Source organism: Dryobates pubescens, chromosome 18 (assembly GCF_014839835.1).
Source record: "Dryobates pubescens isolate bDryPub1 chromosome 18, bDryPub1.pri, whole genome shotgun sequence".
Lineage (NCBI taxonomy): Eukaryota > Metazoa > Chordata > Aves > Piciformes > Picidae > Dryobates > Dryobates pubescens.
The window spans coordinates 16,675,091-16,689,157 of record NC_071629.1 but is presented as its reverse complement, the minus strand read 5'-3'; the positions used below and the strand labels follow the sequence as shown (position 1 = coordinate 16,689,157).

Here is a 14,067-nt window from a genome sequence, read left to right as displayed (position 1 = left end):
TGGCCGGGGGCGGGGCGCGGTCCCCCTTCTCCCCACCCTCCGCCCGCATTTGGGGTCCGCACACCCGTGTCCGCTCAGTTTTGCACTCCCGGAGCCCGGCTGCGGGTGCAGGGACTCCACTCCGCTGCACGGGCCCGTTCGGGCAGCCCCGACCCTCTCCTGATGCTGGGCCGGGGCGCCGCCCATCCTCCGCCCTCCCGGCCCCGCTGCCACGGCAACCGTGACGTCAGGCGGGGCGGGCGGAAGCGCGGCGGCAGGCAGGGCGGAAGCGACGCGCTTTACGGCACGCTGCGCGAGGGGAGCGGCGCCGATTGGTGCTTTTCGCACACCCGGCGTGTGCGGCGCGATGGCGGAGGACTGGTTGGGCGTGGAGGCGGCCGTGAGTGCCAGCGAGGGCGAGGATGAGGTGAGCTGAGCTAGGCAGGGCTTCCCCGGCTGTCCCCGCCGCTGCAGGCAGAGTTCTGGGCGCTCTCCCGACCCGTGCGTCCCCGGCCGGCAGCGGTGGAAGGCGGTCGGTCTGCCCGGGGGATACTGGGGCCTGGCCGGCGGACGCCTGAGCAGGTGTGGGCCATGGCTCGGTGCGAGGCCAGACGGTGGCGGAGTACTGAGGAGCAAGCACCGGTTCTGATATTCGTTGGAGGCTATACCCGCGCCCGTGCGTCTCACCTGCTCGGCTACTCGCTCCTATCCGAGCCGCACTCGGTAACCGTGTATTCGTGTGCCAGGGGCAGGAGGACGATGAGCGGAGGCATCAGCGGCTCCTGGAGGCGGTCAGCTCGCTCTCGGGACGGCGGCGGTAAGTGGGGGGGTGACTGAGGGGCTTCTATGGCTCATTCCTGGAGCTCCTGCAGCATCCGTGCTGCGATTCCTCCCTGTTCCCCGACAGCTCTTTGAAAAGAGGTGGGTGGGAGGCTGCTCGATTCTCTGCCCAGTAGCTCCAGCTTTTCTCCCTCTGTTGTGGCAGAGGCAGGCTGGGAGAGAAGCAAAGTGGGGGAGACACGAGAACCCTTTTGGTTTGTTTTCTTCTTTCTCAGGCGGAAGCTGGCAGAGCGCACAGAGGCGAGCGTGCAGGTGTCCGAGTTCAATGTCAGCTGCAAAGGTGAGGTCCTGGGCAGAGCTCCTGCGCTCTGACAGATCAGGATATGCAGTGCCTTTGGGCTGAATGGGGCTGTTCTGATGTGTGGGACCTTGCTTAGGTGCAGGGGAGAAGCTGGTTCTGTCCGAGCTCCTGAAGCCCATCAAACCCAAATCCGCCCTGGGCAGTGTGAAGAAAGAGCTGAGCAGAGTAAAGCAGAAGAAGGCAGTGGAGCTGCCCCTCAGTAAAGAGGAGGCAAAAAGGGTGAGTGGCTCTGAGCAAGCCACAGAGCTGAGTCTCTGGGGGCCCCTTGCCTCTTCTTTGAGCCTTTCTCTGCTCATCCCTCTCCTGTCTCACTCCTGCCTGCAGGTTGTGAGGGAAGCTGCCTATGTCACGACCTCGAAAGATGTGGGCAAGTGGCAGGAGGTGGTTCTGCAGAACCGGCGGGCAGAGCAGCTGGTGTTCCCCCTGAAGCAGGAGATTGCTACCGTCGTGCCCCTGGAGCAGGTGGCATCAGCGTGGAAGGTTTGTGTGCCAGGGGCATCAGAAAGTTCTGGGGGAGCAGCTTGTACCCTAGTCCTCGCAGCTCTCCTCATCATGCTCTTGCCATCTCCTCTCCCACCAGGCCCGCACTCCCCTGGAGCAGGAGATCTTTGGGTTGCTCCACAGGACGAAGCAGCCCATCACAGACCCGCTCCTGACGCCAGAAGAGACTGCCTCACTGCAGGCAATGAGCCTGGAGGAGGTGAGCTCTTCCCCCTGGCCGTGCCCTGCCCCTGGTGGCCTCTTCCTTGGCAGCTGCCCTCACCCAGCTCTCCCTGGCAGGCTCGGCAGCGGCGGGCAGAGCTGCAGAAGGCTCGGGCTTTGCAGTCCTACTATGAAGCCAAGGCTCGTAGGGAGAAGAGGATCAAGAGCAAGAAGTAAGGCCCTGCTGTGGTGGTGGGAAGGGCTGAGTCCCGTCCTTGGCATCCCCAAAGGCCTCCCCAGCACCACAAGGTCCCCCTCACCGACTCTGCCCTGTGGCTGTAGGTACCATCGTGTGCTGAAGAAAAGCAAGAGGCGCAAAGCCTTGAAGGAGTTTGAGCAGCTGCATAAGTCAGACCCCAAGGCTGCCTTGGCCAAGCTGGAGGAGCTGGAGCAGCTTAGGATGCAGGTGCTCCTCTTGTGCCTCTCCTCCTCCCTGGGAAGGCCCCATGGGTGAGGGTGCCTTTCCTGATGCTTCTCTTCCTTTTGCCCCCAGGAGCGGATGAGTCTCAAGCACCAAAACAAGGGGAAATGGGCACGTTCCAGGGCCATCATTGCTAAGTATGACATGGAGGTGAGATCCCAGAGTCACAGCAGGGGCTGGGTGGGAAGGGACCTCTAACAGTCATCTAGTCAAACCCCCCTGCAGTCAGCAGCAACATCTGGAACTCGAGCAGGTTGCTCAGAGCCTTTGCCTTGTGTCCTCTCACTTCTCTGGGCAACCTGGGCCAGTCTCTCAGCACCCTCAGTGTCAAGCATTTTTCCCTTCTCTCCAGTCTGAATCTCACTCTGAGTGCAGACCATCACACCTTGTCCTGTCACAGTAGGTCTGGGTACAGAGACCCTAGCTATCTCAGGAACCCCATTGATAGATGGAAAGGCCATTAGAGGGTCTCCAGTCTGGGTTGTGGAAACTGAGGTGGGGCAGGGAAGGTGGAAGTGTTGTTTCTGACATCTGGATTCCCCCAGGCCCGCAAGGCCATGCAGGAGCAGCTGGCCAAGAACAAGGAGCTGATGCAGAAGGTGCAGGTGGAGCTGCCCGAGGAGGAGCCAGCAGATGTCCCTGAGGACCTCCCATCCCTGCCCATTCCCACTGGTGCCAGTGGAGCCAATCCTTGGATGCTGGGTAAGCCCAGCGACCCAGCCCAGGAGCCTGAGGTGCAGGAGGGGCCTGGAGACATGGAGGTGTCTGGTGCTGTGGAGCGCAAGGAGGAGATGGAGGAAGAGGAGGAGGAGGAGGAAGAGATGTCAGAGGAAGAAGCTCTGCTGCAGGACTTCGAGCAGAAGCGGCAGGCACGGCAGCAGCGGGCAGGGAGCCCTGAGGAGCAAGGTGAGGAGGCTGCTGCCTGGTTTCATGCAGCTCTGCTCTGTCCCTGCTCCTGGGTGACTTTTTCTCTCAACATGTAGGTGCTGATGAGACAGAGGCAGTTCTTGAACAGCCAGGGGCCAGCCCTGTCCACCCTGTCTGTGCTGAGGGGGAGCAGGTGAGCACTGCAGGAGGTGAGGAGCAGCCCCAGCAGGCCCAGGAGGAGGAGATCCTGCTGTCAGAGCAGCTGGAACGGGTGCAGACCCTAGAGGATGTGGAGGCTTTGGCCTCCAAGGAGCAAGTGGAAGAACAGGAGATGCTGGTGGCTCCAAGGACGGAGAAGCCAGCAGCCACCAGAGCAAAGAAGCGAGTGCAGCAGCAGGAGGACAGCAGAGCTGGGGACAAACATGCCAAGAACCCACCAGCCAAGAAGAAGAAGAAGAAGATGATCAGCCTGCAGGCTGTGCTGTCAGGGAAGGCCCAGGACGTCCAGTGCCCCACTATGCCGGTGGTCGTGGAGGAGGAGGTGAGCAGGACAGGCCTGTCCTTGGTCCTGGGGTGGGCTTCAGTACGGGGTGATGACGCACTTTCCCTTCCAGGATGGTGGCACAGACCAAAGAAGGGTGATCACAGAGGCCTTTGCCGGGGACGATGTGGTGGCCGACTTCCGTCGGGAGAAGCGCAAGGCAGAGGAGGAGTCGAAGCCGCAGCCGCTCAGCCTGGTGCTGCCGGGCTGGGGCGAGTGGGGAGGCACCGGGCTGAGGCCCAGCGCCAGGAAAACCAAGAAGTGAGTGCAGGAAAGCTGTGGCAGTGCCCCTCAGCCTGCTGTGGTGGGTTGAAATTTCCCCCCCAACTGCCCCCTGACCGCCCACCTGTCCCGCAGGTTCCTGCTGAAGCCACCGCCAGCGCCTCCCAGGAAGGACCAGCACTTGCCCCACGTCATCCTGAGTGAGAAGCGCAACATCCACGCGACAGCGCATCAGGTGGGTGCCCTGTGGGCTCTGCCAGTGCTCCAGCGCCCAGGCTGGCCTGCACCCTGCCCCAGATTCCTGCCCCTGCTGCCTGCCTGTTACCCCTACCCAAAGCGACCCCCTGAGCAGCCCAGAGGCCAGCAGAGAGGAGGAGGAGTTGGTAGGGGTGCCCCCCTCATGGCTGATGCCGCTGTGCCAGCCTCGGGCTCTGCCAGGACCAGGGATGGAGTGAGGTGCTGGGCAGGGGCTGGAATCAGTGGGAGGGTGGGATGAGGGCAGGGGCTCACCACCAGGCTGCTGTGTGCCCGCAGGTGAGCGAGCTGCCCTTCCCCTTCGAGAGGCACCAGCAGTTCGAGCAGAGCATCCGCACGCCCCTGGGCTCCACCTGGAACACCCAGCGAGCCTTCCAGAAGCTGACAGCCCCCCGGGTCATCACCCGGGCAGGACACATCATCCAGCCCATCTCTGCTGAGGATCTGCCCAGCACAGCCACCGCAGCGGGCACCGGCGCCAAGCCGGGGCTGGAGGCGGTGCCCAGGGAGCCACAGCAGCCTTTCAACCGCCTGCGCAAGTGAGCGCAGGAACTCTGCCCTGCTCTGTCCCAGGGCCTTGGACTGGAGCAGCTGGAGGAACTGGGAGAAGCTTCTGGTTCTGGCTGGTACCTTCCACTACTTCCCCCCGCAATAAAACTCCGGGGCTGCCCTCTCTCCATGGCTGCCCAGGGACGAGGCAGGCCTAGGAGGGTGGCACTGGGCTGGAGCAGCCGCTGGTGCTCCCTCGGGGCTGTTTCACCTGCCTCGTGGCTTTCACTTTCACCTCCCCTTTTTGATGTGCAACACTCAGGAACATTGGGCGCTGGTGAGGCCACACCTTGGGTACTGGGGTCAGTTCTGGGCCAGTCACTCCAAGGAGGATGTTGAGGGGCTGGAGGGGGCCCAGAGAAGGGCAGGGAAGCTGGTGAAGGGTCGGGAGAGAAGGGCTGGCAAGGAGCAGCTGAGGGAGCTGGGGTTGTTCAGCCTGGAGGAAAGGAGGCTCACAGGAGACCTTCTGGCCCTCTACAACTCCCTGAAAGGACAAGGAAGGGCCTCCAGTTGCTCCAGAGGAGGTTTAAGTTGGGCATGAGGAACACTTTCTTCCTCTTGAGGAGTGTCAAGGCCTGGCCCAGGCTGCCCAGGGAAGGGGTGGAGTCTCCGTTCCTGGAGGGGTTTCAAAGCCATGGAGCTGTGGTACTGAGGGACATGGTTTGGTGGTGACCTGGCAGTGCTGGGTCAGTGATCAGGCTCCATGATCTGAGAGGTCTCTTCCCCATGATTCTATACCTTACCTAAATACCTTTAATCTTGGCTGAAGGAGTTTTCTCACAGCTTCACCATTGGGTGTTGCTTCTCAGGTCCACCACCAGCTCCCACTAACTTCTGCCCTACTCTCATACCCACTAGGAGCTGGAGAGGGGCTCTGAATGGTGGGTGCCAGGTCTGAAGTGGGTGCTGCTGTTCTCCCCACAGTGGGAGCTGGCTCTGCCCCTTTGCAGCCTCCATGCCCTCTTCCTGCTGCCACCCCCTGCCCCCAGTCCCTGAAGTGGGTGAGGTGCCAGAGCCTGAGGAGAAGCAGGAGGGGGCACTGCCCCCACGCCCACAGGCCTCTCACCCCCTGGGTACTATGCTCCTGCCCAACAGAGGGAAGGAGCTGGAGCCAGATCCCTTGGGCCAGGGCTGCCTCCTCCCCCACTGGCACCGCAGCCAGTCTCACCCCAAACCCAGATAGGGCCCTTCTGCTCAGCGTGCTGGCACCTTTCCCAGGGAGGTGGGAGCTGTGTGCCCTGCCCATGCCAGGGCCCCGCCTGGGGCTGTCGCAGGCTCTTCGTCTGCTCCCCGGGCACCCCAAGCTGTGCTCACACCCAGCCTAAGGGGGAGGAGGGGAGGGGCTGCGGGCGGGGCCGTGGGGGCTTTGAGAGCAACAACAACGAAAAAGCAGAGGAAGCGGCAGCGTTTCCGAGCCGAGACCAAGCCCCTCGCAGGGCCGGTGGCCCCCGCTCATGGCCCAGCCTCCGACCGCCCCTGCCTGCCCTGGAGCCGTGGGAAACCTTCGCCCCCGGCCCCCGGCGCTGTCCCGGGAGGGGTCTTGTTTGTTTTGGTCTCAGCCTTAGTGCCCCCGGCGCTGGGGATATGTGCAGCCCCTCTGCCCACACCTCCACCTGCCCTCTGACAGCCCTGGGCACAGCCGGGTCCCCATGGCACTACTGTCCTTGTCCCTCTCCGAGCGGAGGGGCCTCCCTCGTCTGCCAAACCCTGGGCTCCGCCTGTCTCCTTCAGCCCTGGGGCGGTGCCTGACCGGGTGCAATGGGGCGTCCTGGCACCCAGACCAGCTTGCCCAGCTCCCAGCCCTGGGCTGGGAAGGGTCTTGGGAGGGCTGAAGACCCACCGTAAGTCAGAGCAGAGCTGGCCTCGGGCTGTTTGTCTGCAAGAATGGGGAGCTCCGCGCACCCCTGTGCTCTCTCTTCCTATGCTTGACTCACCCCACGGCAAAGAACTGCCTTCTGCTGCCCCAGATGCTCCCCACCAGGGCTGGGGTGATGATGGCACCAAGGCAAATCGTTCACGGGGTGCAGATCCTGCAGAGGACCGAGGCCACCAGATCTTAAAGCAGCTGAGGTCTCGCTGGAGCCAGTGGGTTTGCAGCTGTCACAGGCTGGGACCACCTGAAGCGGTGGGTGTGACCTGCTGTATTGTGTCCCCTCGGTCTGCAGGCTGCCCCACGCTAAGTTTGGGCTGGTGGGTAGCATTGCATGCAGCTGATGCTCGCCAGCTGGGAGAACTGGATGTGCCTCATCCTGTGAGCAAGGGCAGTGCTGGGCTGGGCTTGAACTGGGGCTCCCAGTAGCTTCAAAAATAAACACAAAAAGCATCAGTGTGAGCTGCTAGGGGTGAGCGGGGGGTGGGGGCGCAGACCCAGCGGGGTCACGGGTGGTGCTGGGCTGGCCCCTCCAGGCAGCCGGACCAGCTGCTCTAGAGCTGCTGCTGTCCCTCGGAGTTGCCTGCAGGAACAAAATTACTGGGCGTGGGGACCTCAGCGCTCGGAGGTTTAATTAAAACCCAGTTCCAGGTCTGCAAAGCCCTGCAGGAATGGGGTATGCTGAGGGTGCCCGGGGTGGGGGGGAAACGAGGAGCTGTGGCTGGGGGGAGCCCCTGGCAGAAGGGTTTGTTGCTGTTTAGTGGAGCAGAAATGGTCTGGGGATACCCTGGCACGGAGCGAGCATCGCCTCGGACTGGAGACCAGCTCCCCATGGGGACTTCCCAGCCTCATCGGTGCCCTCCCCGTGGCGTGCTCCGGCCTGGCAGCGCAGCAGCTTGGCCGCACAAGGTGTGAGTCGGTGGGCAGCGGGTGCTGCAGTGCCAGGAGAAGACCCCCCCCGCCCCCCAGGCAAGCAGCGGTGGGAGCGCGCACGGCTTCCCACGGCCGCGCCAGCCACGCGTCCCTGGAGAGAGCGGCGAGCGGCTGCAGTTTGCTCTTACTGGCCTACTTTCCGGGCTACGTCAAAGCCCGGCTTACAGAGCCGGCAGCCGCGGCGAGGGCGGCCGAGCTGCTCCCGGTGCCAGCAGGGAACGATGGTTAATCCCAGCCCAGAGCTCCCACCGTGAGCAGAGCCCAGCCTGGGCAGCACCCACGAGTGGCACACCCCGGAGGAGCTGGCAGCGGTTGTGGTGGGGCTGTGCCTCTCCCCATGTGGTGTGGCTGGGCTTGGTGCTGTTCCAAGAAGGTGGCACAGCCATTGCTGGTGTCCCTTAGAGCCACCCCAGAGCGGGGACCCGGCTGAGGAGAGCTGATGGCTGAGCCCACGGAGCTGCTGGTGCGGCAGGAGTCCTGCACCCACTGTCCAGGAGAGTAGCAGGAGCTGAATGAAGGAAAAAGGCAGATTTAAAACCAACAAACAAAGCCTTTCGCTGTTGAGGTTGGGGCGGGGGGGGTGGGGGGGAGAAGCTGCTTGGGTTTTTTTTTGTTTGTTTGTCTGTTGTGGGGTTGGGTTTTTTTTTTCCCTATGCAGGCTATAAATAACCTGTGAAATATTTCGTCTGGGCTTTTTCTGAGGGTGAGACCTCAGCCCTCCAGCTTCCCATGCGGCAGGACGTGAGCGTGGACACCAGGGACATCCCAGGGCGCCCCAGCTGTCACCGGGGTCCTGCACCCTCGTTCAGTGGCATTGGAGATTGTTGGTAACCCTAAATACCTCTGGCCCCTACGGCACAGGAAATGCACGCCCTAGAAGGGACCGGGCTGAGTCCTGGGTTGGGAGGAGGGGGTGAGCCCCGCAGACCCACCCGTGGCACCGTGCAGAGAGGATGGGGCAGGGGAGGCAGGCTTTGTGATGGCATTTTGGGCACAGAACTGCCCCCAGTTCCCTGTCCTTCCTGTGCCCGTGCCAGGGATAGAGGTGGCTACGCTCTGTCCCTTGTTCCTCTGGTAGCCTTTGGCCTCGGGGTGGATCCATCTCCCTTCCATCACCCCGCAGCCAGGGGTGCCCCAGGCACACCCAACCCTCCCGCCGTGGGCAGCCGGTGCCCGGCCGGCGCATCCCGGCCTGCCCAGCCGCGTTTCCGTGGAGATGGCATCTCCCGAGCCCGCACAGCCTGAGCGGGAGGGTTTCCATGGAGATGCCGGATCCAGCACGGCACAACCTGAGCAGATCTCCGCCGAGATGCCGTAGCCGGGACCCTCGCACCCGCAGTGGGGCTGTTCCCCGGGTATTGGGCGGTCAGGGCCCATGGTGGCTCCCAGGGTGGCAGATGGTGGCACTCAACTGTTTCCCACTCCGAGCTGGGTGGTGGGTGCTGAGATATGAGCAGCTGCCAGCTTTGAAGAGTTGCTGGAGCTGGAACAGATGCCAGCCTTGTCACCCGTCTGGGGTGGGCACCCGTTTGGGTCATGCTGTTATATTCTGGGTCTCCTGGAGGTGACAGGTCCCTGTCTGTCCCCAGCTGCCTGAGGAGAAGAGGAAGAACCCATGGCCCTCTGACGACTTTGTCCCAGCTGCCACCTTGCAGCTGCTGGGCACATTTGGGCCACGGAAAGATGCCAGGGTCAGCAGGCAGGGAGGGGGCACAGGGAAGGATTCCAGGGGCACCAGGCAGGGAGTGGGGCACAGAGAAAGGTGCCAAGGACACCAGGCAGGGAGGGGGGCACTGCACCGGATCCCTACACTGGGACAAACAGCTCAGCCAAGCCCCAAACCAGCAGTACCCCAGGGCAGCGAGTCCCTGGCAGGGCTGGCAGAGCCGCAGCACCGAAAGCTCCCGGGGGGCCCCAGAGGGGCAGGTCTGGGGCGGTGCCGGAGGTGAACGGAGGTAGGACAGACAAACAGACACGGGCAGGGTGCGTGTTCCCGGGCCGCTGCTCAGGAGCAGTCCCGACTGCTGGCAGCGGCGGCGGAGCTCGCAGCGGATACTCACCGGGGGCCGGCGGACGCGGATCGGGAAGCGCCGCTGGGATACGCTCGGTGCCCGCAGGGGACACGAGGACGGTCCAGCCCCCGCCGTCCTTCCCCGCCTCCGCCCCCTCTGTGCCCCGCAACCCCGCCGCCTCCGCTCCCGGCCCGACCTTCCCCCGCTGCCCCGAGCCAAGGCCGGCCCCGAGCTGCCGCCGCTTGTCCCCGCGTCCACCTCGGCCCGGAGTGGAAGGGGTTGCGACTGGAGGCCGGGGGCGATGCCCGCGGCTGGACACCAGCGGCCGCTTCAGCCTTCGGCTCCAGGGGGCTGCAGGGGCCCCCCCGCCCCCAGCTCGGTCGCCCCCAGCTCGGTCGCCCCCAGCTCGGTCGCCCGCGGGGCTTTCAGCGTCTCCCAGCTCGGGCCGGCAGAGGCGGCGGACGCCGCGCTGACACCGTCTCTTTGTCTCCGGTCACAACCGGGAGCCCTCGGCGGCTCCGAAACCGGACCTGGGGGTCGGGCCTGCAGATGAACAGGAGTGGAGCCGGGGGGGTGGTGTGGGGTGAGGATGGACAGTAACGGAGACGGAGGTGGGGGTGAGGATGGACAGTAATAGAGCCGGGGGAGCTGGAGACGGACGGTAACGGAGCCGGAGGGCAGCAGGCAGAGGCAGGCCCGGTTCTGCATGCCTCGAGCCGCTCCCCGGAGCCTCGGGAAAGGGCTGGAACTGAGCCAGGGCTCCCTGCGAGGACCCCTCCGACCCTGCTAGACTCCCACCTCTTGCTCCCCTGGCACTCCAGCTCAGCTCATCCTCCTCCCCTGTATCACTGCCCGAGCTGCCAGCTTTGCCCCCAGGCACAGCAGGGTTTCCCCCCCCCCTGCTCCCCATTCCAGTCATCCCAGTGTTCTCCCAGCCCAGGGCTTCTGCTGGAGACACTAAGGAGGAGGGCAGCAGAGCCCAAGCTGCACCCCTCACCGAGGCAATGTGTCATTTCTCCACACTTCTCCATCCATTTCCAAGAACCCCTCCATGGGGAGGAAGATGCCAGCCCTGAGCTCCCTGTGGTGCCCATGGGAGGTCCAAGGGGAAGCAGCCCAAAGCCTCAATCATGAAACCCCCTTTCCAACATAGATGCAGCATCCGTTTTGTCCCAGTGGGCCAAAATTCAGCCTCTGAGGAGGTGGGACTCCATCACATGTCCTTCCATAGTCCCTGCTGTAAGCCCCTTCGGGGAGCTGAGGGAAGAGGGGTGACACAGCAAAACGATGGGCAGCAGCCTGGCCCACCGTGTCCCCAGCAGGATTTGTTGCCTTCCTCTTGTGCAGGCAGAGGAAGGCAGCTGCTCCAGCAGCGTTGGCACCTTTAATCTGCACCTTTAAACATGCTCCAGAAGTGTTTGTTGTCAGGCTGTGGATGACCCATGGAAAGTGGGGAGACGAGTTCTGCAGTTAGAGCTGACACCTCTCATCACCCCAGGGAAGGTGTTTGCCCACCATGGATGGAGTAGCACAGAGGCTCCTTCTTCAGAGGAAAAGGAAAAGCCCCAAGAAACCCAGCGAGAGTCCACCAGACTCTGTGCCAGTGAACACCTGTCCTTAAAGGAAACCCCCTGCTTAGCCTCAGTTGTGGTTTCATGGCCACAACTCCATCTTCCCAGTGCTGGCCAAGCTCTGAAGCTGGCAAGTCCAGTGCAGGACCACCCTGGTTCGTGGTGTGGACAGTTAATCATGGCAGAGAATCAGGGAATAGTTTAGGTTGAAGGGATCTTTAAAGGCCAGCTAGTCCAACCCCCCTGCAGTCAGCAGGGACATCTGCAAGCAGAGCAGGTTGCTCAGAGCCACAAACATCCTGACCTGCAATGCTTCCAGGGATGGGGCACCTCCCACCTCTCTGGGCAACCTGGGCCAGGCTCTCACCACCCTCGGTGCCAACTGTTTCTTCCTTCTCTCCAGCCTGAATCTCCCTCTTTTAGTCTAAATCATCACCCCTTGTCCTGTCACAAAAGGCCCCATCATCACATCAAAGGTCCCCATCATCACATCAGGCATGAGATGTCACTTCCATCACTCTTCTCATGGCTTCAGCTCTTACTGCCAACAGCTTCTACCATGCTTGTAAAGGAAGAAGGCTCCTGAAAAATCCTGCCGAACCAGAGACATCCATTTGCATCTCCTGGCCCATCAGTGCATCTGGAGAGGGATGGGCAGAGAGACCAAAATGGTACTCAGAAGAGGTTGAGGTCTCCCCATGGGTGAGCAGGCAGTGAGCAAAGCACGCTGTGTACCAAAACCAGCAGGAACATCAGCTGCAGGCCAGGTCAGATCTGACACCTCCAGCACCAATGACCCAGGGGACCACAGCAGGCAGAGATCACACAGCCCTTTCATCCAGTGACTTCCCTGAGCACTTGGAGGGCACTTGGGTGCCATCAGACCTGTGGAAGTTGGCAGAGTCCTGCTGCCCAGGCAAGCAGGAAGGGAGCATCGAGGCAGGGCAGCAACCAGGGGCAGCCAGGTTCCCAGGAGATGTGTCCTTGGGATGGAACCTTCAGCTCCACCCATGGCCAAGCCCTTTTCTGTTGGGAGGTCACTGGCCAGTGTCCCTAGTTGTGCTTTCACAGTGCCCATCAATGGATGACCCATGTTGGCCTCGCTGCAGGTGAGTCAATGGCTGGTGAGGTTTAATCATGCTCCTCCTTCCCCAGACTTCTCCAGAGCTAGAAGCTCAGCACCCCAGGATGTTTCAGCACCACGTTGTACACCCCTGGAAGCAAGCTGTGCTCCTGTGAAGGTGCCCAACCCTCGCTGGGGTCTGGTTAACCCAGGTAGAAGCAGAGCATGGTTGGAGGAGGTGACGGTGGGATGGAGCATCCCCAGGTGCCATTCCTGCAGGGATGGGGTGAGGCTCGCTGCAGGGTGAGGCTGGCACTCAAACTGCCTGGTTTTAATTGCACCAGGATGCAAATAAGGCAGGTCCTGATGCAGCCAGGGCAGGACATGTGCTGCTGGAGGGCCATGTCAGCCTGGCTTCCATTGCCCCAAACAACTCTGAGCCTTGGCTGTGCCATGGGTGGGCTGCAGGCAATGGGCAGAAGGGAATTGTGGAGAAGAGTTCCCTTCTCCCAGCATGCCTGGGCTCAGTCCTTGCCCTCTGCTTTCCCCTGGCATTTCCCTTGGCATTTCACCTCTGCAGGGACCAAACCTTGCTAAATCCACACATCCAGCATCATCCTGCTGCATCCCCATGCCCTGAACTGCTCCTGGAGGCCACCCCAAAGGGACCAGAAGCTGTGTCCTGCCCAAGGCTGCTGTGGCCTTCCTGAACAAAATCCAGAGCTTGGCCCTTTGGGAAGTGTAAGGGTTGGACCTGATGATCCCAATGGGCACCTCCAAGCCAAACCATGATTCCATGATGCCATGACTCCATGGTTCTTCATCTTTTCCCCTTCCTGGGCATAGGGAAGGTTTGTTGCTGAGGCTGCAGAGGGTACTCCTGGCACCAGCAGGTGACACCAGGGTGCAGGCATCACCTGGCATGTGCCAGATGTAGGGACATCATGGTCCCACCGCTGCAGACTCCTGGACATGGCACATACTGTGCTGGGACACAGCAGGAGGGACTTTGGTATCGCATGGGCCAAATGCAGGGGAGGAAACAGGCACCGGTCCCAGAACCACTCCCTGGGGTGGGGGTCCAGGGGCTCACCTGGCGCTCACAACGGGCTTGGGGGGTGCTCGTTTTGCAGCACCCACCGTGCACCAGATCCCCCGCAGCTCTCCCAGGGGTCCTGCCCCCGTGGTGGTCCCGCATTTACAGCGCAGCCCCTGGCCCCTCACCCACCGCCAGTGCCAGTGCCAGTTCCCCTGCCGGTTGGCCCCGGGGCCTCCCTCCCATCCCCGTTCGGTGGCACTACGACCCATGTGCCAGCTCGGCTCGGGCAGGACGGGCCCTGCCTCGCCCCGCTGACGGGACAAGCCCATGCTGCCCGTCCTCCCCCGCAGACCCCCGGAACGGAGCGGGCAAGAGGCCGGGGCGAGAGAACGGAGCGGGGGCGGGGGCCGTGCCGGGGGCAGCGGCCGTGCCGGGCAGCGGGGCAGAGGCGAGGGCAGCGGGGCGGTGCCTGCGCCGGGATCGGGCAGGGCCGGGCAGCCCTGGGTGGCGTGGCAGGGCCGGGGCACCGGGAACCGGCCGCGCGGACAGGCCGGGCCGGGGACAGGCGGCGGGGCCGGCGGTCCCGAGGCCCGGTGCGGAGCCCGCTGTCGGTGCAGCACCGAGCCGGGCGAGGCTGTCAGTCGCCGGGGCGGTGCGGGGCGGGCCCGGCGAGGCGGCCGGGCCGGAGCAGGCCGGGGGCGAGGCCGGGCAACCACCGGGGCCGCCCCGCTCCGGGCACGGCGGAGGAGGGGGTGCAGCGGCCGCCGGGCCTGTGGGGCCCGGTGCCGCGGGCGGGGGCCGGTGAGAAACTTCCAGCCACCGAGCCGAGCCGAGCCGTGCCGTGCCGTATCGTGCCGAGGCGAGCCGTGCCCCGCATGGCGCGGAGGAAGCGCATCGACCCC

The 14,067-nt window shown here is 63.3% G+C and overlaps 1 protein-coding gene across 1 annotated transcript; it reads left to right on the top strand.

Annotated features, from left to right (window-relative positions):
• Positions 1–269: 269 nt before the first annotated feature.
• On the top strand, positions 270–4,679 carry UTP14A (UTP14A small subunit processome component). Its single transcript, XM_054169709.1, has 14 exons — positions 270–406; positions 726–796; positions 1,035–1,099; positions 1,197–1,339; positions 1,445–1,600; positions 1,701–1,820; positions 1,901–1,995; positions 2,105–2,228; positions 2,316–2,393; positions 2,789–3,149; positions 3,227–3,651; positions 3,725–3,912; positions 4,009–4,108; positions 4,408–4,679. The coding sequence occupies exons 1-14, from the start codon at positions 347–349 to the stop codon at positions 4,669–4,671; spliced, it is 2,250 nt and encodes a 749-aa protein (XP_054025684.1). The 5' UTR covers positions 270–346; the 3' UTR covers positions 4,672–4,679.
• The last annotated feature ends 9,388 nt before the right edge of the window (positions 4,680–14,067 follow it).